We start from the raw sequence: 23,438 nt of genomic DNA on the forward strand, positions 1-23,438 counted from the left end.
TTACCACCCATTCTCCTTTGCTCTCACAGTGAGTTCTTCTAACTGTTTCTAACTTCTTTTACTTCAGTGTTGGCTTGAATCCTCTCAAAATATCTGTAGCTCATTATTCTCCCTTGGCCGCTGTTGGGCACCATAATCTCTGCCAATAATGATAGTTTCCAGCTCCTTTCTTCATTGTGCATTTGTTTTGTTTTGCCTTTTCCATCTGTCACCTGTTACTTCTGGTTCAAATGAAAAAACCTTTTTAATAGACATCACCAATCAATCTTATGCGGTTACATGTTATGTGTAATTGATGTGCTCTTCCCCTGAGCTGTTTACTGCTGGAGAGAAGAAATGCTAATTTTGCTGGTCTGATAACCTGGGCTTTCTAGAAAGCTGGATTGTAGAGATTTAGTGTGTTTGTTTTGGGTTTTTTTTTTTTTTTTAATTTTATTCGGTGCTGTTTGTATTTAGTGATTTGGAAATAAGAAATATTTTAAGATCTTAGTACAACAATAGAAAAATCTTCCAGGACAAATACTTTTCTGTTCATAATTTAAAACTTCCTAAAAAACTTAGCTCTTCATGGCTTTCATGCATTTTTAAATCTTCTTCATTCAGAGATAGCTTTTAAAAAGTATTTGTAATTGGGGCCGGCCCAGTGGTGCAGCAGTTAAGTTCGCGCACTCCACTTTGGCAGCCCAGGGTTCCAAGGTTCAGCAGTCCCGGGTGCAGATCTACTCACGGCTTATCAAGCTGTGCTGTGGCAGGTGTCCCACATGTAAAGTAGAGAAAGATGGACCCATGGGCCATGGATGTTAGCCCAGGGCCAGTCTTTCTCAGCAAAAAGAGGAGGATTGGCAACAGATGTTAGCTGAGGGCTAATCTTCCTCACCAAAAAAAAAAGTATTTCTAATTGAACTTTAACTGTGTACCAGATACATATGAATTTTCATTCATAAACACTTTTGCCAGGAATTCTGAATGAAGGGGTGCTGAAAAGATATATCGTATAATTTAATCCAGATATAAATGTAGATAACAGTTCAAGTAATTTGCATATTCTTGAGCAATGGACTCAATTTAGTCTTTTCAAGTACAGTAGTTGGACCTGTTTTTTGATGCACAGGTTTCAGATTTCAACTCTCACTAAAGATAAAATGCATGTTTTATGTCTGAACACCTTTGTTCCTTTAATAAGTGAAAGTTGTGTGTTCTTCATATATGCATCCAAGCTTGAATTTCCCCTGCTATTTAAATTACGTAAGAGAAGCCTACTTTGTTGACAGATTTTAAAATGATATATCTTTGATTTGGTGACTGAATGTACATTAAAATACAGATTGAAGTTTAGCCACATGTTAAAGTACCAAATATAGACCAACAACTGCTTTCCTCTGCCTTACTTTGGATGTCTTGGATATTGTGGTTTAAAAAAAAAAAAATAGAATCAACTGGTTTATTCAGATAATTTTTGCATTCGGTTTCTAAATGACAAGGTTTTAGGTTTCTAGTTGTGAACACTTCCTCACAAATACCACATTACCAGGGTGGACAATCTCCATTTCTAATAAATAAAAAGCCAGGTTAAATGTTATCATTATATTTTCTCTGTTTAACATGGATGTTGGAAGTACTGTGGCATCTTGATATGCCTGAAAAGAATTATGCTCAGATGGATGCAATTTATAGATCTGATAGTGAAGAAAATGTTCAGAATTATTATCATTTTTATTTCCAATAACATATACTTTAGTATTAGTATTCCTTATGCTTTCAGTCTTTAGCCAGTTTTGAATATAAAGTAAACAGCATAGGACTTGGACAGAAATTTAAAATTGATTAGCAATATTCAGCTGAGTAGTAAACTGACTGATCGACTTAATCATGCACTTTATGTGACTTAAACACCATAACCAATGTGCACGTTTGCTCAGTTTGTCTTGAAGGTTATTTTACTATACCTATTTTAATGAAGAAATCGTTTAGATAATTATCTTATTGATTTTTTTGTTTGAATTTTTTTGTTGTTGAGGTATAACTTTTATGTAGTCAAGTGCACAAATCTTAGGTATATAGCTAGATGCATACAACATATAACCAAATCCCAGATGAAGATGTAGGACAGACGTTTCAAGCAACATAGCAAGTTCCCTCATGTTCCGTCCCTGACACTTCCATGCCCGAAGACCAACACAGATCACAGTTGTGCCCATTATTGAGCTTCTGGCTTCAACATCCTCTTTGTGAGATTCATCCGTGTTGCTTGTAGCAGCAGCTAATTCTTCATGGAGGTGCAGTAGTTCCCTTGTGTGAAGAGACCATTATTTCGTTATCTATTCTGTTGGTGGGCATTTGGATAGTTTCTAGATGAAGCCATTATGAATAACGCTACTATGAACATTCTAGTACATATTTTTTGCTGCATATATGTACACTTTCTCTTGATGTATACCTAAGAGTAGAATTTTCAGGTCATAAGTGTCTATGTTCAGCATTAGTAGATACTGCCAAGTGATTTTCCAAAGTAGTTGTACCAATTTACTCTACCACCAGTGAGAGTTCCGGTTATTCTACATCCTGGGCCAACATTTGAATACTGTGAGTCTTTTTAATTTTAGCTAATCTGTTAAGATTCCAGTGGTTTCTCATTGTGATTTTAGTTCTTGTTTCCCTGGTGTGTAAGGAGGTTGAGCGCCTTTTCATATGCTTAGTGACTATTTGAGTATCTTCATTTCAGAAATGTCTACTTAAGTGTGTTGTCCATTTAAAAAATCGTATTATCTTTTTCTTATGTTTTGTAGGAGTTCTTTGTACATTCTGGATAGAAGTCCGTTGTCAGATGCATGTATTACGAATACCTTTTCCCAATCTTTGGCTTAGCTTTTCACTCACTCAGTAGTTTCTTTTAATGAGTATAAATTCTTTATTTTCGTGAAGTCCAATTTATTAATCTTTTATGTTTTTTATTGTGTCCTATTTAATATATTTTTCTCAACCCCAAGGTGATGAAGATCCATCCTCCATATTTATTTTTAAAAGCTTTTGTATCTGACTTTCATTCTATGATCCATCTCTAATTAATTTATATGAGTGGTATGAGATGAAGGTCAAGGGTTCTTTTTTTTTTTAACATATGGATATCCAGTTGACCCAGCACCATTTATTTAAAAGACAATTTTCCAGTGAATTGTAGATGTATCTTTGTTCTAAATCAGGCAAATCTGTATGTGTGGGTCTGTTTCTAGGCTCTATTCTGTTCCATTTTTCTATTTCTGTCTTCTATGTCTAAACCATGCTGTCTTAATTTTTGTAGCCTTAATAGTCTTGATATCGCATATCTAAATCCTCCACCTCTTGTCGTTTTTCAGGTTTGCTTTGGCTCTTCTAGGTGTTTTGCTTTTCCATAGAATCCTTTGTATTTCCAAAAATCATCTGTCAATTACCACGAAAAGAAAAAATCACGAAAAACCTGCTGTTATTTTGATTGGGATTGCATGGAATCCATAAGTCAATTTGTGGTGAATTGACATGTTAATAATATTGAATCTTCTAATCAATGAATGTGGTACATGCTTCCATTTATTTAGGTCTTTAATTTCTCTATGCACTGTTTTGTAATTTTCATTGTAAAGGTCTTTAACATCTTTGATTAGATTTATTTCTAGTATTTGGTATTATTTGGTGCTACTATGAATGGTTTGTTTTAAATGGATTTTCTGTTTTCTAATTCTAACACAGTTGATTTCTGTATATAGATTATCCACAACCACCTTGCTTTTTAAAACAGTTCGTAAATTATGTTTATTTTTTTTTGCTTGTGTTGCTTTTTTTTTTTTTTTGCTTTTTTGCACTGGCTGGGAACTTAATTGCACTTAAAGATTCTTTTTTGTTTTAACTCAAAGATTCTTTTTAGTGTTTCTATTGTAAAGCATAAAATACACAAATAATTACCTTACCTTTTCTTAATTAAACTTTTTTACTTTTAGATCATCGTAGATTCACATGCAGTTGTAATAATCAAGTCCATATACCCTTTACCCAGTTTTCCTCGGTGGTAACATCTTGCACAACTATAGTACAATATTGCAAACAAAATATTGACATTGATAGTCAAGATACAGGACATTTCCGTCACCACAGGATCCCTCATGTTGCCCTTTCATAGCCACAGCTCCTTGTTCCTCACCTCCATGTCCCCTCCCCCCTCCTTATCGCCTGTCAACCATTCATCTGTTCTCTTTTTCTATAATTTTATAATTTTAAGAAGGTTATATAAGTGAAATCATGTACGATGTAACCTTTTGGGATTGGCTCTTTTCATTCAGCTTAATTCCCTGGAGATTCATCCAAGGTGTTCTGTGTATCAGCAGTTCATTCCTTTTTATTACGGAGTAGAATTTCTGGTATGGATTACCACAGTTAGTTTAACCATTCACTTATTGTAGGACATCTTGGTTGTTTCCAATTTTTGGTTGTCATGAAAAGCTGCCCTAAATAGTTGTGGTACAGGTTTTTTTGTGACCATAAGTCTTCACTTTTCTGGGATAAATGTCCAGGGGTGCAATCTCTCAGTCATATGGTAATTACATGTTTAATTTTTTAAGAAACTGCCAAACTGTTTTGTAAAGTGGCTGTTCCATTTTACGTTCTACCATCAGTGTTTAAGTGATCAAGTTTCGCTGCATCCTCACTAGCATTTTGGTGTTGTCACTATTTTTTATTTTAGACATTCTCATCAGTATGTAGTGACATCTCATTGTGGTTTTATTTTACATTTATCTAATAGCTAATGATATTGAACAACGTTTCATGTGTTTATATGCCATCTATAGCCTCTTAAATGAAATATCTATTCATGGCTTGTGCCCATTTTCTAATTGGACTGTTTGTTTTTTACTGTTGTGTTTTGAGTTTTTTATGTATTCTAGATACTAGTGCTTTGTCAGATATATGGTTTGAAAATGGTTTTCCCCAGTCTGTAGCTTAACCTTTTATCCTCTTAACAAGGTCTTTCACAGAGCAAAGATTTTAATTTTGATGAAGTCTGATTTATTAATTTTTATTTTATGCATCATGCCTTTAGTGTCAAGTATGAGAACTCTTTGTCTAGCCTTAGGTCATGAGAATTTTCTCCTATATGTTTTTCTCTAAAAGTTTTCTAGTTTTGCATTTTATGTTTGTCATGATCCATTTTAAGTTAGTTTTTGTATAAGATGTGAGGTTTAGTTTAAGCATGCCTAATTGCTCCAGCATTTTATTGAAAAGCCTGTCCTTCCTCCATTGAATTATTTTTGCAACTTTGTCAACAATAAACTGAACATATTTGCATAGATTTGTCTCTGGATTCTCTATTCCATTTCGTTGATCTGTAGCCAATATGGCACAGTCTTGATTATTTAGCTATGTAAACAGTATTGAAATTGGATAGAATGATTTCTCCCACTTTATTCTTCTTTTTCAAAATTGCCTTTCCATATAGATTTTAGGATAATCTGGTCTATATCTATAAAAAACTCTTGTTGGGATTTTGATGGGAATTGTGTTAAACCTATATATCTAATTTGGAAAGAATTGACTTCTTTACTATGCTAAGTCTTCCAATCTATATCTCTTCATTTATTTAAATCTTTTTTGATTTCTATTTGTCAGCAATGTGTAATTTTCATCATACAATTTCTGTACGGGATTTATTAGATTTACACCTGTGTATCGAATTTTTTGGAGCAATTGTAAATGGTATCATATTTTTTATTTCATTGTACACGTTCATTGCTGGTATATAAAAATCTGATTTATTTTTGTATGTTTATCTTGTATCCTGTGATCTTGCTGAGCTCACTTAATAGTTCTAGGAGGGTTTTTTCTGTTTCATTTTTTTGTAGATTCCTTGGGGTTTGCCAAGTAGATAATCATATTACCAGCAAAGAGAGTGTTTTATATCTTTCTTAATATCAGCATTATGTTGCTCTTAATGAATATGTATGCTTTTTATTTTTTTTTCTTACATTACTGCTTATTGCATTGATTAGAACTTCTAGTACTATGTTGAATAAGAGTGATGAGAGTGGACATCCTTGCCATGTTTCTGGTCTTAAGGGGAAAATAGTCAGGCTTTCACCATTAAATATAATGGTAGCTGTAGAGTTTTGTAGATGTTCTTTATCAAGTTGAGGACATTCTCCTCTCTTCCTAGTTTTCTGAGAGTTTTTATTATGAATAGGTATTGAGTTTATCAAAGCGTTTTCTGTATTAAGATCATGTGAGTTTTCTTGTTTATCCTGTTAATATGGTAGATGACATTGTTTAATTTTCAAGTATTGAACCAGCTTTGCATTTCTGAAATAAACTCCACTTGATCATGGTGTATAATTCTTTTTATATGTTGCTGAACTGTATTTGCTAAAATTTTAATAAAGATTTTTGCATCTGTATTCATGAGGGATATTGGTATATACTTTCCTTTTTTGTACTGTCTTAGGTTTTGGTATCCAAGTAATACTGTCTTTTTTAAATGAATTGGGACGTGTTCTATCTACTATTTTCTGCAAAAGAGTGGGTAGAATTAGAGGTCATTCTTTAAATGTTTGGTACAATTCTCTAATGAAATCATCTGGTCCTGGAGATTTCTTCTTGGGGAAGATTTTTCCTTTATGGTCTGGAGATTTTTCAATAGTTTTAGGGCTGTTTAAATGATCTATTTCATACTAGTGAGTTGTGATAGTTTGTACTTGTCAAGGAATTGGTTGAGTGTGACCTTCAGTTGCCTTTGGACATACTGTGTACCATTCACCTTGTCCCTAGATGAAGCTAGAACAATGACCGCTTTTACCAGTTTGCCCATCTCTTCCCTTCTGCCCCACCTCCTGAAACACTGGAATTTTCCAAACTTTATTTTTTAAATTGAAATGCTTGGCCTGAGGGGAACATAATGCTGAAAAGGCCATATAGAGAAATATAGCACAATAGTGACTTTTTCCTTCTTAGGAGGGCCTAAGAAGAGGGAGACGGTGTTAGAGTTTTTATTTATACTGTCCCTCCTATCAAAAAGTATTTGAGGCTTCTTGTTGATTGATGTAATATTTTTCTAAGACTTTTAAAGGCTTGATTAATCGGAAAGAGCTAAAAAAAAAAAAAAGTGTATTTGCAGTGTTAATTACCATTCACAAACTTTTAGAAATAAACAAAATGTCCAAGTGACTGTTGGCTAAAATCTCATTCTTTTCTATTAGTGGTAATTTGAGAGTATGTGGAAAGACCTTCAACAGGTAAAATTTGAGGGGCAAATGATTTTTATCTTACATAGTAAAAGAATAGTTTATGTCTGGAAACAACATACGTCTTTAAAAAGACTCCCAGGTTATCAGTAAAGGATAGATGGAAATCCAGAAATGATACTGAGGTAAACATGAAGTGAATTAACCTGAGTAGGATATTTGAAAAATTAAACTTTTATGGGAAAAGGAAGTAGCCACTTCTACAGGAAAATCATCACTTTGTAAATTTTAAGCTAAGATGAGATCATTTTTAATGTTTATTAAGAACTCCATGATATACTAAGTTTCTTGGTAAGAAATAGTGATTTGGATAACCAAGATAATTTTAAACATGATCACAGTGCAAGTGTGTTAGAAACAGGGTAATAAACATATGGTAGTTCCCCTTGGGGCCTTATGTTCCTAGTCAGGAGAAAAAGCAATAGTTTACCTATGAATCATTACTGATTTCTCTTTTTTTTTTATCAAAACTACCACCTGCTCTGTCTCCTTCAACCAGTCCATAATCATGTCTTTGTTGATGCAGCCTCCAAACTATATTTTAAATGGTATCATACATTTCCACTATCATAGCCATCATCCCAGTTCAAATAATCGTTGTCTCTTGCCTAGAATACTGCAGTCATCTCCTAACTATGTTCCTGCTTCTACTATTATGCCCCTAAAATCCATTTTCTGCATATTAGCCACACTAATCTTTTAATATATATGCCGTGTGACTTTCCTGCTGAAAAACCTTTAATCACTTTCTCTTGTTCTTACAGTAGCCGCCATAGTTTCTTCAATCATCCCTCATGTTTTTCTTTCCCCTTGCTCTTTACGCTCTAGCCATGCTGGTCTTTTTATTCCTTGAATAAGCCTCGCACTTTCCTACTGCCTATCTTTTACAATTGCTTTTCCTTCTGTCTAAAATGTTTCGTTCCTAGTTTTTTCCCAGGGCTGACTCAACTCTCAACCTTAAAGCTTCTGCTGAGATTTCAGCTCTGTAGAGATGCCTTCTTTGATCACCTCATGTAATATTAGCCTGCCCAAGTTACTATATATTAACTAATATTTTCTTTGTAACCACTGTAACAATCTTTAGTTATATTGTTTGTTTGTTTGTTTATTGTATGTTCCCCAAGTTAAATATAAGCTCCAAGGACCTTATTTGTCCCTCACACAATGCCTCGTAGATACTGAAGTAAATTAAGGAAAACTTATGAATCTCAGATTCTTAGTGATATAAAATGTAAATAAGAGTTCCAACAAATGAGCTATCTACAAAAGTAAAGGCAGGTTGTTGTTTTTTTTTTTTTTTTTTTTTTTTGCTGAGGAAGACTGGCCCTGGGCCAACATCCATGCCCATCCTCCTCTACTTTATATGTGGGACCCCCGCCACAGCGTGGCTTGATATACTGTGCACCTGGGACCTGAACCTGCGAACCACGGACCGCCAAAGCAGAGCACGCAAACTCAACCACTACACCACCGGACCAGCCCCTAAAGGAAGATTTTTAAAGAGATGAGATTTGACCTAAGCTTTGAATAGAAGTTAGAATGTGATTGGTAGGGACCACTATAGTTAGAAGACCACCATGAACAAGGAGACAGAATTTAGAAGAGAAGATACTCTTTGGAAAGTTATAGGAGATAAGATTGAATTAGATATGAGGGATGAGAGTTTGGATAGCTGAAGAAGCTAACCAGAGGTGTTTAAATGTGATATGATCAACAGTGGAGAGTTGCTGTTAGTCCCTGAGGAAGGGAGCATGGATGATATCACATCAGTAATTGTTTGCTTCAAGGAATTGGTGCATTTCATCTAATTTTCTATTTCAGGAGCATGTTCTTTTAATGTCTGTAGGGTCTATAGTGATTTCCCTCTTTCATTCTGATATTGTTAATTCATGTCATCTTTTTTTCTTGGTCAATCTAGCTAGAGGTTTATCACTTTTATTGATCTTTTCAGAGAACTAAGTTTTCAGTATCATTGATTTTCTATATTTCTGGTTTCATTTTGTTTGATTTTTACTCTGTTATTCTTTCTGCTTAATTTGGATTTATTTTGTGCTTTTTGTAGTTTCTTAAGGTAGAGCATAGATCATTGATTTGAGAGCTTTCTTCTTTTCAAATATAAACAGTTAATGCTATAATTTCCCTCTCTGCACTGCTTTAACCACATCCCACAAATTTTGAAATGTTAGATTTTCATTTTAATTCAATTAAATGTTTTCTAGTTTTCCTTGTGATGTCTTCTTTGACCCGTGGATTATTTAAAAGTGTGTGGTTCAGTTTCCAAGTATTTGGAGATTTGTCTTTCTGTTAATGATTTCTAGTTTAATTCCATTGTGGTGTGAGAACATATTTTGTATCATTCCAATTCTTTTACATTTGTTACGGTTCTTATTTATAACCAAAAATATAGTGTCTTAGTGAATGTTCCAGGTGCATTTGAGAAGAATGTGCATTCTGCTTTTGTGGAGTGGAGTGTTCTATGAATGTTAATTAGATAAAGTTGGTGGTTAGCCTTCTGCACCACTACACAGCTCTCACAGTTTGGGTCATCTTCCCGGCAAAGTGGGCAGAGAAAAAAGAAAAGGAAAAAAACTGGGGATTTCTCTCATCCTCTTTGGATCTTAATGAGCCCTTTTCCCAGTGTCTTTAGCCAGAAAGATTTCTAACGAAGTCTTAGCTGCTGGCACTGCCCACCACCTCAGCTCTGCTAGAGACCTACTCTAGGTGAGCTGTGAGAGAAAAAAGGGAGGATTTCCCACCAACATACATACTCCAGTTCACAGGAACCCCTTTACCCTGATCTTCTGGTTAAGAAAGACACAATTTGTCCCAGAGTTTTAGTTGTGTGCACACCACTGAGTGCCCACCCTCATCTCAAGACCACAAGGGAAAAGGGAAAAACCAGGAAACTCACCTCTATATGGGTCTTTCTCCAAGTGTTGACTCTTCTCCCCAATCTGCCTGCTTTTCTTTAGTTTTCAGAGTTCTTAGGTAGTTGCTTTTTGTATTTTGTCCTAAGTTTTTATTTGTAATCAGTGGAAGATAAAAGCTTTAGTGGACTTATGCCATCTTGGCTACTCTAGAAGTCCTCAAGTGGCTTTTTTCTTTATTTCTTTAGAGTAGTTTTAGGTTCACAGCAAAATTGAAAAGATACAGAGATTTCCCATATACTCTCTGCCCCCACACATACATAGTCTCCCCCTTTGTCAATATCTCCCACCAGAGTGGGACATTTGATACAGTTGATGAACCTATACTGACACATCATAATACCCAAAGTCCATAGTTTGCCTTAGAGTTCATTCTTGGTGTTGTACATTCTGTGGGTTTGGACAAATGTATAACAACGTGTAGCCAACATTATGGTATCATAAAGAGTATTTTCACTGCCCTAAAAATCTTCTGTATTCCACCTGTTCATCCTTCTCCCCCACTCACTTCCTGGCAACCACTGATCTTTTAACTGTGTCCATAGTTTTGCCTTTTCCAGAATGTCATATAGTTGAAATCATACAGTATATAGGCTTTTCAGATTGGTTTCTTTCACTTAATACTGTACATTTAAGGTTCCTCCCTGTCTTTTCATGTCTTGATAGCTTACTTCTTTTTAACACTAAATGATATTCCATTGTCTGCATGTACCACAGTTTATTTATCCATTCACCTACTGAAGGACATCTTGGTTGCTTCCAAGATTTGGCAATTATGAATAAACCTGCTGTAAACATCCATGTGCAATTTTTTTGTATGGACATAAGTTTTCAACTCCTTTGGGTAAATTCCAAAGATTGCTGGATCCTATGGTAAGAGTATGTGTAGTTTTGTAACAAACCATCAAACTGTCTTCCAGAGTCGCTGTACCATTTTACATTCCCACAAGTAATGAATAGAGTTCCTGTTGGTCTACACCCTCTCCAGCATTTGGTTGTCAGTGTTCTGGATTTTGGCCATTCTAATAGGTGTGTAGTGGTGTCTTGTTGTTTTAATTTGCATTTCTCTGATGACATGTAATGTAGAGTGTCTTTTCATATGCTTATTTGCCATCTGTATATTTTCTTTGGTGAGGTGTCTGTTAAGGTGTTTTGCCCATTTTTTAATTGGATTGTTTTCTTATTGTTGAGTTTTAAGACTTCTCTGCATATGTTGGATAACAGTCCTTTATCAGATGTATCCTTTGCAAATATTTTCTCCCTCACATGGCTTTTTAATACATTTAAAATGCTTGAGTTGCACCAGTTGGTCTCTCACAATCAAACTATTAGGAATCCATTCTTCTGATACAGTGTCAGCTCTTAATTTCTGTGAAAGAAAGATTATATTTATTTACATTGGTAAGGAGTATCCCTGATAGTTTTCAATATCTTTTTAATATCATTCCTCTTCTTACTTAAATTTTACATTACATTTACAAATTTCTCTCAGTTCTTCTTCAGTATGCATTCTGAAACCCAAAGTGAGAGCAAAGGATTGTGGTTTCCTTTCATTATTCAAGCTAAATTATTAGAAATGCCCTTTTAAGATGAAATATTTAGTCACTTCAGAACAAGTCAGCTTATAGGAGGAAGGCAGCTTTATTTAGTTCATGTTTTCCATCATTAGAAGCTAAGTATAGATGTTTCATACTGGCGAGCTGTGGTAGAGCCTTCACTGCTAGCCGAACACAATCCTCTTTCTTCAGAACTGCCATAATACTTTATTGAAAGATTAAAAATATCAGTCCTAAGCCTGGGGAAACAGGTAGGCTCAATTTAAGCACTGCTGGTTGTATAAATTTCCGGATGTCCATTGAAACTGTGTGTGTGTGCACATGTGTTCACACTCACACAACAATCTGATAAACTAAGTATACAGTACACACGTGCGTACCTTTGAGAGAGAAATCACACTTCTAGGTGTAGTTCATCAGATTGCTGTTTACGTTGGTGAAAAAACTGGGATGGGAACCCTTCATATACACTAAGGGGGGAGGAGTAATTAAATTATGGCACAGTTATAGTATAGATTCTATCAAATGGAATGCTACTTAGCCATTAGTATAATATATATCATTTATTGAAGTGGAAAGCTCCTTGATATTAAGTGAAAATTGAAGCTACTAAATATAATGGGTATAATCTCCTTTTATAAAAATGTGTATCTATGTCTATATAGATATGTACAGTTATGCACTGCATAGCAACATTTCAGTCAACAACGGACCACATAGGGGCTGGCCCAGTGGCATAAGAGTTAAGTTCAAGCATTTCACTTCAGTGGCCCGGGGTTCACCGGTTTGGATCCTGGGCGCGGACCTACTCACCACTCATCAAGCCATGCTGAGGCAGCGTCCCACACAGAAGAGCTACAGCTCTACAACTATGATATACAACTATGACATACAACTATGTACTGGGGCTTTAGGGAGAAACAAAAAAAAGAAAAAGAGGAAGATTGGCAACAGATGTTAGCTCAGGGCCACTCTTCCTCAAAAAGAAAATGGACCACATATACCAGGGTGGTCCCGTGAGATTAGTATCATATAGCCTAGGTGTGTATAGGCTATGCCATCTAGGTTTGTGTAAGTACACGCTATAATGTTCGGACAATGACGAAATCACCTAACGATGCATTTCTCAGAACGCATCCCTGTTGTTAAGCGACACGTGACTGTATAGGAAAATAATCTAGAAGAATATACACCAAAATAGTTATAGTGATTATTCTCATGGGGGTGAGTTTAAGAATGTTTTTCATTTTCCTCTTTACCTGTTTAAATATTGCCAGGGTTCTTTTAAAAAAACATTATGTATTTGAGCAAGAAGAGGAGGAAGAAAACCTATTTTCATTTTGGAGAAAAGAAAAGATTTCTATATTCTAAAGGGTATAAGAACTAGAACCTATGAGAAGAAGGGACCATGTTACAGACACAACGCATTAGATAGGGATAAACTTCAACACTGACTTTTTAACACTAACATTTAACAGAACTGACAGGAAAGAACAGGTTGCCTGAGATAAGAGTTCCACATCACTAAAGATGTTCAAACATCAGCTACGTAACCATTTGGTAAGGTTGTCTTGGAAGTGATTGAAGCATCAGGTGTTTTGACATTTTGCCTTGAGACTCTTGGTAGATGAGATTTTTAACAATGGGTGGAAAGTTGAACAAGGGGACCTATAAAAATCTTTCTGATTCTCATTTCTGAATTCAGAGACAATTGTATTTCAACCTGCTTGTCAGTTGTCTTCAACTCACAAGTTGAACAAGTGACAAAGAGGACAGCATGATAAAATTCATGTGCAGTATGGCCTTCGTTTAATATGCTACAATATGACACCCTCAAAAGGAAGTTAAAGGAACTGACAGCAGTGGTATCTGTCTACAACTCAGGATTGATGAATAAATGAAGGGAAGAAGGAATTGATTCTGGACTCGCCGCAATATAAAACCATGAACTATACACATAGAATATTGTTTGCGGTCATCAAGTAGTAGATTAGGGCAGTGATTCCTAAACCCTGCTGAACCTCGCAATTAGTCTTCAGAGCTTATAGATATAGATTTTAATAGGCTCTTTGGTCCTGATGCTACAAATTCAAATTCAGTAGCTCTGCAGTAGGGCCCAGGAATCAGTATTTTTTTAATTCTCAAGTTATTTTGATAATCAGCCAAGTTTAGACACAACTAGAATAAAATATACATACATGCATACACATATACACATATCAGGACAGTTAACAAAAAAAGAAAACAACATAAACTCCATTGATAAACACATCAAATGCTTTTTGAACTCTTCATATTTACAAAACTGCCTCGCTGAAGCCCATCAACATTCTAGAGCTAAGTGATACTTGAGCCAGTATTTCTGATGTTTCATTCAATGCGTTAAGCAGAGCTGCTTAAAAGAACGTTTTATTTATTAATATATTATGTAATCATACTCATGAATACAATAAACAATATGAAAATTTATGTTAATAGAACAAGTGTTTGTCCACACACTATAAACAAAAATAAAATTATTTGAGCTGCAGCAGCCACTGTATGACCCTGGTCATGCTCTTAAAGGAAGTATCAAGGAAGGTTTGCTCAAGTTGATGAGAAACCAGCTGATGTTTAACATGTGGACAAGGTGGTCTCCTGCTTGTGGTCAGGTTAACAATAATAATACGTAAATTGAATGTTTTTGGAATTTTGCATCTTCAACTTCATTCCCAAATGATGTGTTTATAAAAAGGAAAAAATGAAGACAACTCACAAAACTTAATAAATATAGAACATGAAATGAAAGTAACTGCCGTCACCACTAACCAAGTGCCTAGGCTTCCTATATAATATAGTTGGCCCTGCCGTAAATGTCACATTTGTTTTCTGAGGCCACTTCTGCCACCCAAATTCCTAAGTTCTATTTAGCCTCAAATGAGCAAGTTTCCTACACTGCAGGATTTCAGGTTGCAGGAGTTTATACAGATTGACCCCACAGACCATTTGTTATTTCTTGAACCACTGTGCATGATTGCACCAGCTTTCACACTGTCCAGTCCATATCCTGCTTGGAATGCTCTTCCCCTAGATCCCTGCTTGGAAACTCCCTTAGTCCCTTCACGTCTTTGCTCACATGCCACCTTCCCAATGAGGCCTACTCTGATCATCTTATTTAAAATTGCACCTGTGCCTCTAGCCCCCTCCCTCATGGGCATTTTCTTTTTTCCGTTGCACTTAACACCTTTTTGTAAACCTATGATTTACCTACTTTTTTATTGTTGATGTCTGTCTCCTCTGCTAGACTATCATTTGTGAGGGCAGACATCTGTGTTTCATTCATTGATATACTATAAATGCCTAGAATAGTGTGTAGCACATAGTAGGCTCTTATCAAATACATGGGTTAAATCGTTGAATAAATATATGATACATTGATTGTTTATTACTAGTTATTTATGAGGGGGCAGGCAGTTTTCAATAGAGCCTTCAGTCTTCATGTGTTAAAACCATGCCATGTTTTTGTGTTTGAACAGTATTGTCAGTGAAATGGAACTGCCTAGGTCCTGAGAGCATCTTTGCCTTCTGCCTGTGAGTCAGCATGCTGGCAGTAGCTGCTCTGCTTCTAGAGTTGAAGATCTCTGCTGCTTGGTGTTTTGGCCCCACGAGATCTGATGAGGTTTTCCCGTACATTTTGGCCTTAGACCTGATGTATACTTTCCTATCTCTTCTGAAGATCAGCCTGTTGGGTGTTGTTCTTAGAACAGTGCTAAGCTCTGAGCAATTACTCGGTAAATGATAAGTGTTGATTATGGGAGTGACCCATTATGTCTGTTCTGAACTTCAGAGCTTAAGAGCACCTTAGAAATTATCCATCCCCACTCTATATTTTATAGTTCAAGAAACTGAGGAGCGAAGAGATTAATTTTCTGAATTCACAGAACTAGCTAGAGGCAGTTCTGGGACTGGAGTCCTGGTCTGGGTTTTTTGCTTGTTTTTTAATACACCATATAGCTGCAACAAGAAGCAAGACCAGTTTCCTCATGCCCTCCTCTAGTCTGTCAACACAACGCTTTGCTTCTTTTTCTTTTCCTTCTTACTCGTCTTAAGGAGGATCCAGGTTTCTCCAAATCTTACCTTCACATGTAGGACCTATTCTTGTCATCTCAACCCAAAGCCTCCTCAGATTCCCTTCCCCACGGTATCCATATTTGGAGAAGGCTTTTCTGCCTTTCTTGTTCCTCCTTACTGTGGTGCTCAGCGCGGGAGTCTAGAGAAGAGACAGGCTGATGTTAGGTGGCTGCTTTATTCCTTTTACCCTGTCTCTCTCTCTCCTGCTGTCTCTACCCCACCCCACCAGCACCCTGACCTGGGTCCCCTCTCCTCGGGAACTCCTCACCTGCCTCATCCGTTTCTCCCACTTCTTAACACGTCTTGAAGCTGTAGTCTCACATCAGTAGGCAGGAGGGGGAAGAAGCACCGCCCTGCATTTATCTGTACTTATTTTTTCTTCATCATCTCTTTTGACCTCTACAGCAACCTTGTGTGTTAAGTGGGAACAGATACTCTTATTCCTTTTTTACTGACAAGGAAATGAAGTACAGATGAGTAGAGTAAGTGATTTATTCAGTCTTGCCGCCTCTCGTTGGCAGGAGGGGAAGCTGAGCCTCCGAATCCTGGTTTAGAATCTTTTCTGCTGTCTCATATTTTCATGTTAACAGAAAGAGAGAGAAAACTTATCACCAGCTGGTATTCTGAAATGTACATAATACCTTTTTTTCCCTGAAGATCTTATTCAGTCTTTTAAAGTCTTATGAGGATATTAATCTCGATTTCTCTAGCATCTTTAGCATCTTGGTTTTAGAAAAGACCACTGACAGTTCAGTTAGTGATATAATGGACAGATTCTCTGATACTGACTAAACTGCCATCTTTATTTAACAGTTATTAAATGCTGTTACGTGTGGACCTGTGTTTGCAATGTTCTAGTTGCCCTTTTGAGATTCTGTGGCAAGATTTATTCAAATTCTTGATTCTATCATACAACTGTTAATGCTTTGATATTTTTGCAAGTTTTGAAAATCCACATATTTGTAGTTTTAGTTGAAAGTGTAAGAAATATTTATGTAGAAAACATGATGTAATACTATATTTAAACTAAAAAATGTTCCTTAAAATATTTATCACAATTATTAATAGGAGGTGATGTCTTAATCCCTTTCCTCTTTATTATTAAGCATTGTAAATGGAAATTGAAAGTAATTTTTAACTTAATTAAATTCAACCAGTAAATTTTACTGAATTGTATTAATGTTTGTTACTTCGCTGCCAAACAAAGCATTTTTAAAACACACTGTGTTGTATATCCTCTCATAAGAAAAATGAAATGCTGGGCCGGCCCCATGGCTTAGCGGTTAAGTGCGCGCGCTCCGCTACTGGCTGTCCGGGTTCGGATCCTGGGTGCGCACCCACGCACCACTTCTCCGGCCATGCTGAGGCCGCGTCCCGCATACAGCAACTAGAAGGGTGTGCAACTATGACATACAACTATCTGCTGGGGCTTTGGGGAAAAAAAGGAGGAGGATTTGCAATAGACGTTAGCTCAGAGGCGGTCTTCCTCAGCAAAAAAAAAAGAGGAGGATTAGCATGGATGTTAGCTCAGGGCTGATCTTCCTTGGGAGAAAAAAAAAGAAAAATGAAATGCAACTATATCTTTACAAGTAAAACTGATTAGGAACTGACACTGTCCTGACACGACTGGCAGTGTTAGCTCCCTGCCGAGCTTCTCTGTACAGCAGGTCAAGAGGGCTTGTATGCGAAGCAGCTGATGTATGGTGTTTGTAATGCAGCTTTGTTCTCACGGCCATTTGTCCTCCCATAGGCCAGGGGGTACACATAACTGTTTGTATGTAAGAGTCCTAGAAGATGTGAAAAAACCCTTGTGTCATATGTTTAGAGCTCTGTCTGATCTGAGGCCAGAAAGCATAAGGCACAGTTGTTATACAGTGAATTCATTTATACAGTGAATTCATGTATAACATTTTTTGATGTAAACTGGAGTTGTCCAGATCCATTTCCTGCAAAATGATAATATCCAAATTCTAGATTTACCTTTGATGTTGTTATCCCTACTCACTTTTAAGTTAAGTTTCAGTTTGCTAAATGGCACACTGCCTGGAGTATGCCCTCTTGTTGAGACCATTCTGTGTTGGATCTAGTGCCAAAGAAAAAAGTGAGACCCTGTAGGGAATCTGGTTTGCTTTACAAGTTAGGGTTAGTGGAGAGAACCATCTTGACGGAATGATGAAACTGGAAGTATTTTCTCTAACATTACCTGCCTGCCTATAGTTCAGTTTCCTGACCGATAAAAACTCTGTCCAAATCCAACCTCGGTAAAGTCTTGACTATGTGGTAGTTTTCTCTTCTAACAAGTGTCCAGTCACATTTGTTATCACATATGTGCAGTTTTGTAGTTTACTTCCTTTATAAATTAGATGTGCATTCTGCTTAGGGGAAAGTACAAACACACACGTATTAATTTATACTAAAATCACAAAAAGCTTTTAAAATGATGTTCTAAATAAAAATGATAGCCTTATGAAAATATATTAGCACCATTTCTTCAAACAAACATAAACAAGAATAGTAAATAAATATGCAGAGTAGCACCATGTATTTTTACACCATGAGCAACCACTGTAGAGAGAATCATCTTTTAAGTACCAAAATGATTTAGGACCTTTTTTTTGTTCTTTTCATATCATTTGTTATCTTTATTAGTTTAGCTTTTTCCAAACATATTTACTCAGAGACACCTTCTCTTCGGCCGTTCTGGCTGCTATAACAAAAATAGCATAGACTGCATGGCTTAAACAACAGAAACTTATTTTTCACAGTTCTGGAGGCTGGGAAATCCAAGATCAAGGCTCTGGCGTATTCGGTGTCCAGTGAGGGGCCACTTCCCTGGTTCATAGCCTGTCATCTTTTTGCTGTGTCCTCACATGGTGGTAGGGCAGGAGAGCTCTTGGGGGTCTCTTTTATAGGGCACTAATCCCATTCATGACCTAATCACCTCCCAAAAGCTCAACCTCCTAAATACCATCACACTGGGGATTAGGTTTCAACATACAAATTTTGGGGGGGACACAAACATTTAATCTATAGTGTACCTATTCTAGTTAGGAAGGAAAAGAAGAGACAACACCAAATAAAGCTAGTGATTGAAATGTTTAATCCTTGTCAGGCTGAAAAGAACCATAATTGTCTTTCACCTGGCTCATCTATAACAGTTTTGTAGAGGGATAGAGTGTAGTTGTGTTTGACGGTTTCCATCCTAATGGTTTCTACCAGCTTTGTTCTTATTTAGGAACTATTAGAACATGCTCAGTTTTGTATACTTATAGAGCATAGTAAAATGCTGACAATTACAATCGTTTGTTTACAGTAGAGCTATTACCTCATCAACTGTGAAATTTTTAGTATCTCTTATAGTGAAAAAAATTTAACTTAATCCATCTAAAAAGATTTATTCTGAGATTCTAAGAATAATTTTCCAAGTATATCTAGAAGGGTAAATTGATTTTAAAGAATATATAATTGATTAAAAACATCATTTTGAAAAACTCGTTTATGATCCGCTATGAGAGCAGCTTCTAGATGCCCTCAGGTAGATGTCAAACCGAGTGGAGCAAATAATCTTTCAGGCAGCTAAAGAGAATACTTGTAGTAGATTATAGTGAAAAAAAAATACATTTTATCTGTTTGACTTTGTGCTAACTTCTACAATATGTGTGTGTTTTGCTTGTTCTCTCGTAGGTATGAGAAAGTGCCAGTCATACTGGTTGGAAACAAAGTGGACCTGGAAAGTGAGAGAGAAGTATCATCCAATGAAGGCAGAGCCCTTGCTGAAGAGTGGGGCTGCCCCTTTATGGAGACTTCTGCCAAGAGTAAAACGATGGTGGACGAACTCTTTGCAGAAATTGTGAGGCAAATGAACTACGCTGCGCAGCCTGACAAAGATGACCCATGCTGTTCTGCATGTAACATACAATAGCATTCAAATATGGCTCTCCTGGACAGGATTTGCCCAAGATCGTAGGCAATACAAACCTCATCTGCCCGACTGCGGAGTTTGCAGGCTGTGTGGTGTGACTTTACAGTGAAATAGCAGCCCTTATTCAGAATTGAGCGGTGATTGTCAGTTGATCTCTCTGAGTAACATTTGGGTTCAGTAACTACGGTTTTCACCATTGTCCTCAGTCTCCTATATGCACCTGCAACTTTAAGGCATAGCCAGTCGATCTACAGGGTGATCTCCTTTGAAAGCTATGATGGCATTGTCGCTGAGTTGACAGAAGCAACTGTTGTATAAATTAAAAATAATCTTGAGAGAGAAACCAGAAGAATTCCTATGACCGCTTAAAATTAAAATATTTTGTCTTCTTTAAAAAAAAAAAATAAGTAAAGGAGAAATATTTTCCTACGAGAGTACTGAATTTCAGGAATTGAGATAGTGCTTCTAATCAATGTATTCCGTCAAGTAAGATTAATAACAGCTGACCTGCCAACGGCATTACAGGGAGAGATTCTTTGCTCAGCTGACATATTTCTGTTTTTCAAAATCAATGCTTAATTGTAGATGTTATCCTAATTGTGACATGGAACTAACTCATGCATCAATCTTTGATAGAGCAAAAATCAGAACAGGTTGTGTAAAAATACAATCTAGCTTTAGAATATGTTAAATCACCTGCTTTGCCACAGAAAATGGAGGCTCTCACAAGGGTTTGATCCGAATTAAAACCCCAAACCCACCCTCTGTTAACCAAGCAGGGATGGTCTTGATTACTTTATTGAACAAGAGGAAGCAACTGTGATGGGAAGAGATTGCCTAGCCTTACTAACAAGCAGCGTTCTAGTAGATTAGCTAGTACCATCATGTCAGGAAAATGAAGCCATGTTGCATCCACGTGTTCCCGTTTGCAGAAACCTCACAGGACAGTACAAATATCTTTCATTTTTAGTTTGTTAAAGCAGCAAATTCCTTCCTGCCTTTAAGGGCTATGGTTGTGGTGTGTTTCTTGGCTAACCTGCTTTCGAAATCAAGTTTGCTGTAGCACAGCCTTATTGCAGGCATTTAAAAAATTGAATTACCATGTGAAATAATTTGGGCTTAAAAGTAGAACATAAATTATAGAGTGGAAGGTAAGGGGCAAAAAAAAAAAACCTTTATCTTTAATTTTCCTGAAGAATTATATACAGATTTACTTATAACAATTTTGCCCTGAATACTGAAGTGGCAAATAAAGCTAGAGTGAATATTTTGTTTTGAAAAGGTGCTCAAAGCTCTGACATTTTTGGTTTTCATAGCCATGAAGTATTTATCATTTGCATGACTAATGGCACAGAAAAAAAACCTATTCATAAGTTTTACAATCAAGTGTAGAAGGATTTTCAACTAACTTCAGAGTTATAAATGCTGAAGAGAGTATCTTGAGCTGATCCTCTGGAGATAAATTTGGCCTTCAGAACTGCAATATCACTGAGCCTGTGATCTACATAGCGCCCCACATTTTGTTGGTTTCGCACTCTTGTGCAAGTACCCTCTGGTCTTACGTGTGTAACTGAGAGAAGAGTGTATGTTTGTGTATGCATGTGTGTTTATTGTTCCTAAGAATTGGGCACAAGTTGGAGATAATTGCCTATACTGAGAATCTGCCTGTACTGCAGAATATAGTGTATCAAAAACATTTTTTTCTTTTAAACTATTTAAGTATTTTTTTAATACATTATTGAAATCATTGGTAGCCTCCCCAAGTGTTTGGTAAACTGTCATTAAGCTTAGAGGATAGAAAAAAGGTGAATAGTACTTTTCATAGATGAGAAAAACAGAGAGATGTGGGTAAAACCAGGCCGTGGTTGTCTAAAGTCTTTGAATTGTGAATATTTGCATTCTTCAGTATAGTTTTTTTATAACCCCCAGTTATGAAGCACCGTGTTTATAGGACAAAAAGTCCTAATCAATTTTATTGAAACAAATTTCATTACGTAAAAGTAGATTTGACTCAAACATCTAGAGAAATCAAAGATTCAAGAAGTACGATTTATCCACTGAAATAGAAATATTTTAGTAAATTGTTGAGTTTTGAAGCCTCTAACTTCTAGAATGATTTTTTTAAGAATTGCTAAATTTAATAGCAATTTATGACAACTAAGATTACATATTAAAACATCTGTAAAGATTCTACAGTTTTACATTATGGATTGCTATGCAGACAAGAAAAATAAGTTACATAAGAGGAAAGATATGGCAAAATATAAGGTGGAAAAGATTATCCAAAAATTTGGGGTTTAGTTAGAAATGTTTGTGGCAGACAGTAAGGTGGGCTTTTACTGTAAAGATGTTAATAATAACTGATTTGGCTGCTTGATCTGTGTTTTCACACAGCCCTGCACAAAGCATCAAAGATATCCAGAAACGTGGAAACCCTCATGTGCTGTTACTGTTGGTATTTCATCTGGTAGGACTATAACGCAGCTTGAGTGAATGTGTTTGTTGAGATGTTAATAAAAAGCTTAAGAACAGAAAGATTAAATTTCTTGGCACAGGAGATAACAGTGGCTACAGAGAAAAGTTGGTGACCTTGTGTCGCTATTTATGTTATTCCCTGATCAGACTAGCAACTAGATAAGTGCGAGTTTTTCTAACATGCCTTAAAAATGTTATGGTTTGATCCAAAGACCCACTTTTTCTTTAGCTATTTACAATAAGATTTTCTTTTGTTTTTGTTTTGTCTTGTTTTACTTTTATACAAAGGCACAGCATTTAAAAAAATTTTTTTCTTTTATGTTGCAACATTTTTGGGTTCTTTCAAGCTGTGATAGTGATGGTAACTGATGCCTTTCATTTTGTTCAACTTACACAAAACAAGCCAGCATCTGATCAAAAGTATTAACATAAAAATCTTTCTTAAACTATCGCAAGGTGCTTTGATGATTTTTCTCCTTTGGTTTGTAGAATTAGGACTGAACTTCTGACTCTAATTGCTACAGTTGCCATCACTTTTCTGTGGTAAAACTACTGATATTTGCTTTTCTATATAAGGAAATGTTGCCTAAGGGTATCTGCTATTTGTTTTCAAGAGTTTTCCAGTGTGAATGTTGTCTGTGTATGTATGAATATGAAAGTGCTTATTTTGTTTGTTGCTGTTGGTTTTTTGTTTCGTTTGTTTTTTTGTTTTTGTTCTTCTCAGTGGTCTTGTGTTAGCCCTGGGTGAGCTATAATTGTCTCCTTAGCCAATCAAATGTTAAAGACTGTGGGGGTCTTTTTTTTTTTTTAATTAACATGGTATTGTGCATCTATTATATCTTGATCAGGGTTTCAAGAATGACTGCAGTGGGTTTTGGAAACAGACTTATCATTATTGATTTGGGGTTTCCCAGAGATATAGTTCACAGTTAATTGTTGAGCTCTAATACAACTGACCATTTAAAAGTGAACAACAGTTTATTGTTTTGTAACAATGTCAGTTGTTAAACTTTGACATTTCAATTAAAACATGAATTGTAGTTATAACTCAAGGCAAATTCAACAGTTGTATTTGAAGTTAAATTATTTTAACAAATAAATTTATTTAATGAAACTTCCTCTGGATTTCTTTGTTTTGTACACGTTCCTGAGTGAAATGTGTTTAATATAGACAAAAACAACTAAAAGT

The 23,438-nt window shown here is 36.0% G+C and overlaps 1 protein-coding gene across 1 annotated transcript in view; it reads left to right on the top strand.

Moving 5' to 3' along the window:
• The window catches only part of RAP2A (RAP2A, member of RAS oncogene family), a 41,671-nt gene extending 18,304 nt beyond the window's left edge, over nt 1–23,367 (top strand). Inside the window, exon 2 of the mRNA XM_058548400.1 lies at nt 19,537–23,367. Coding sequence (XP_058404383.1) covers nt 19,537–19,774 — 238 coding nt within the window. The 3' untranslated portion in view covers nt 19,775–23,367. The remainder of the gene's footprint in view (nt 1–19,536) is intronic.
• The last annotated feature ends 71 nt before the right edge of the window (nt 23,368–23,438 follow it).

The sequence above is a fragment of the Diceros bicornis genome, chromosome 9 (genome assembly GCF_020826845.1).
Source record: "Diceros bicornis minor isolate mBicDic1 chromosome 9, mDicBic1.mat.cur, whole genome shotgun sequence".
NCBI classification, from domain to species: Eukaryota; Metazoa; Chordata; class Mammalia; order Perissodactyla; family Rhinocerotidae; genus Diceros; species Diceros bicornis.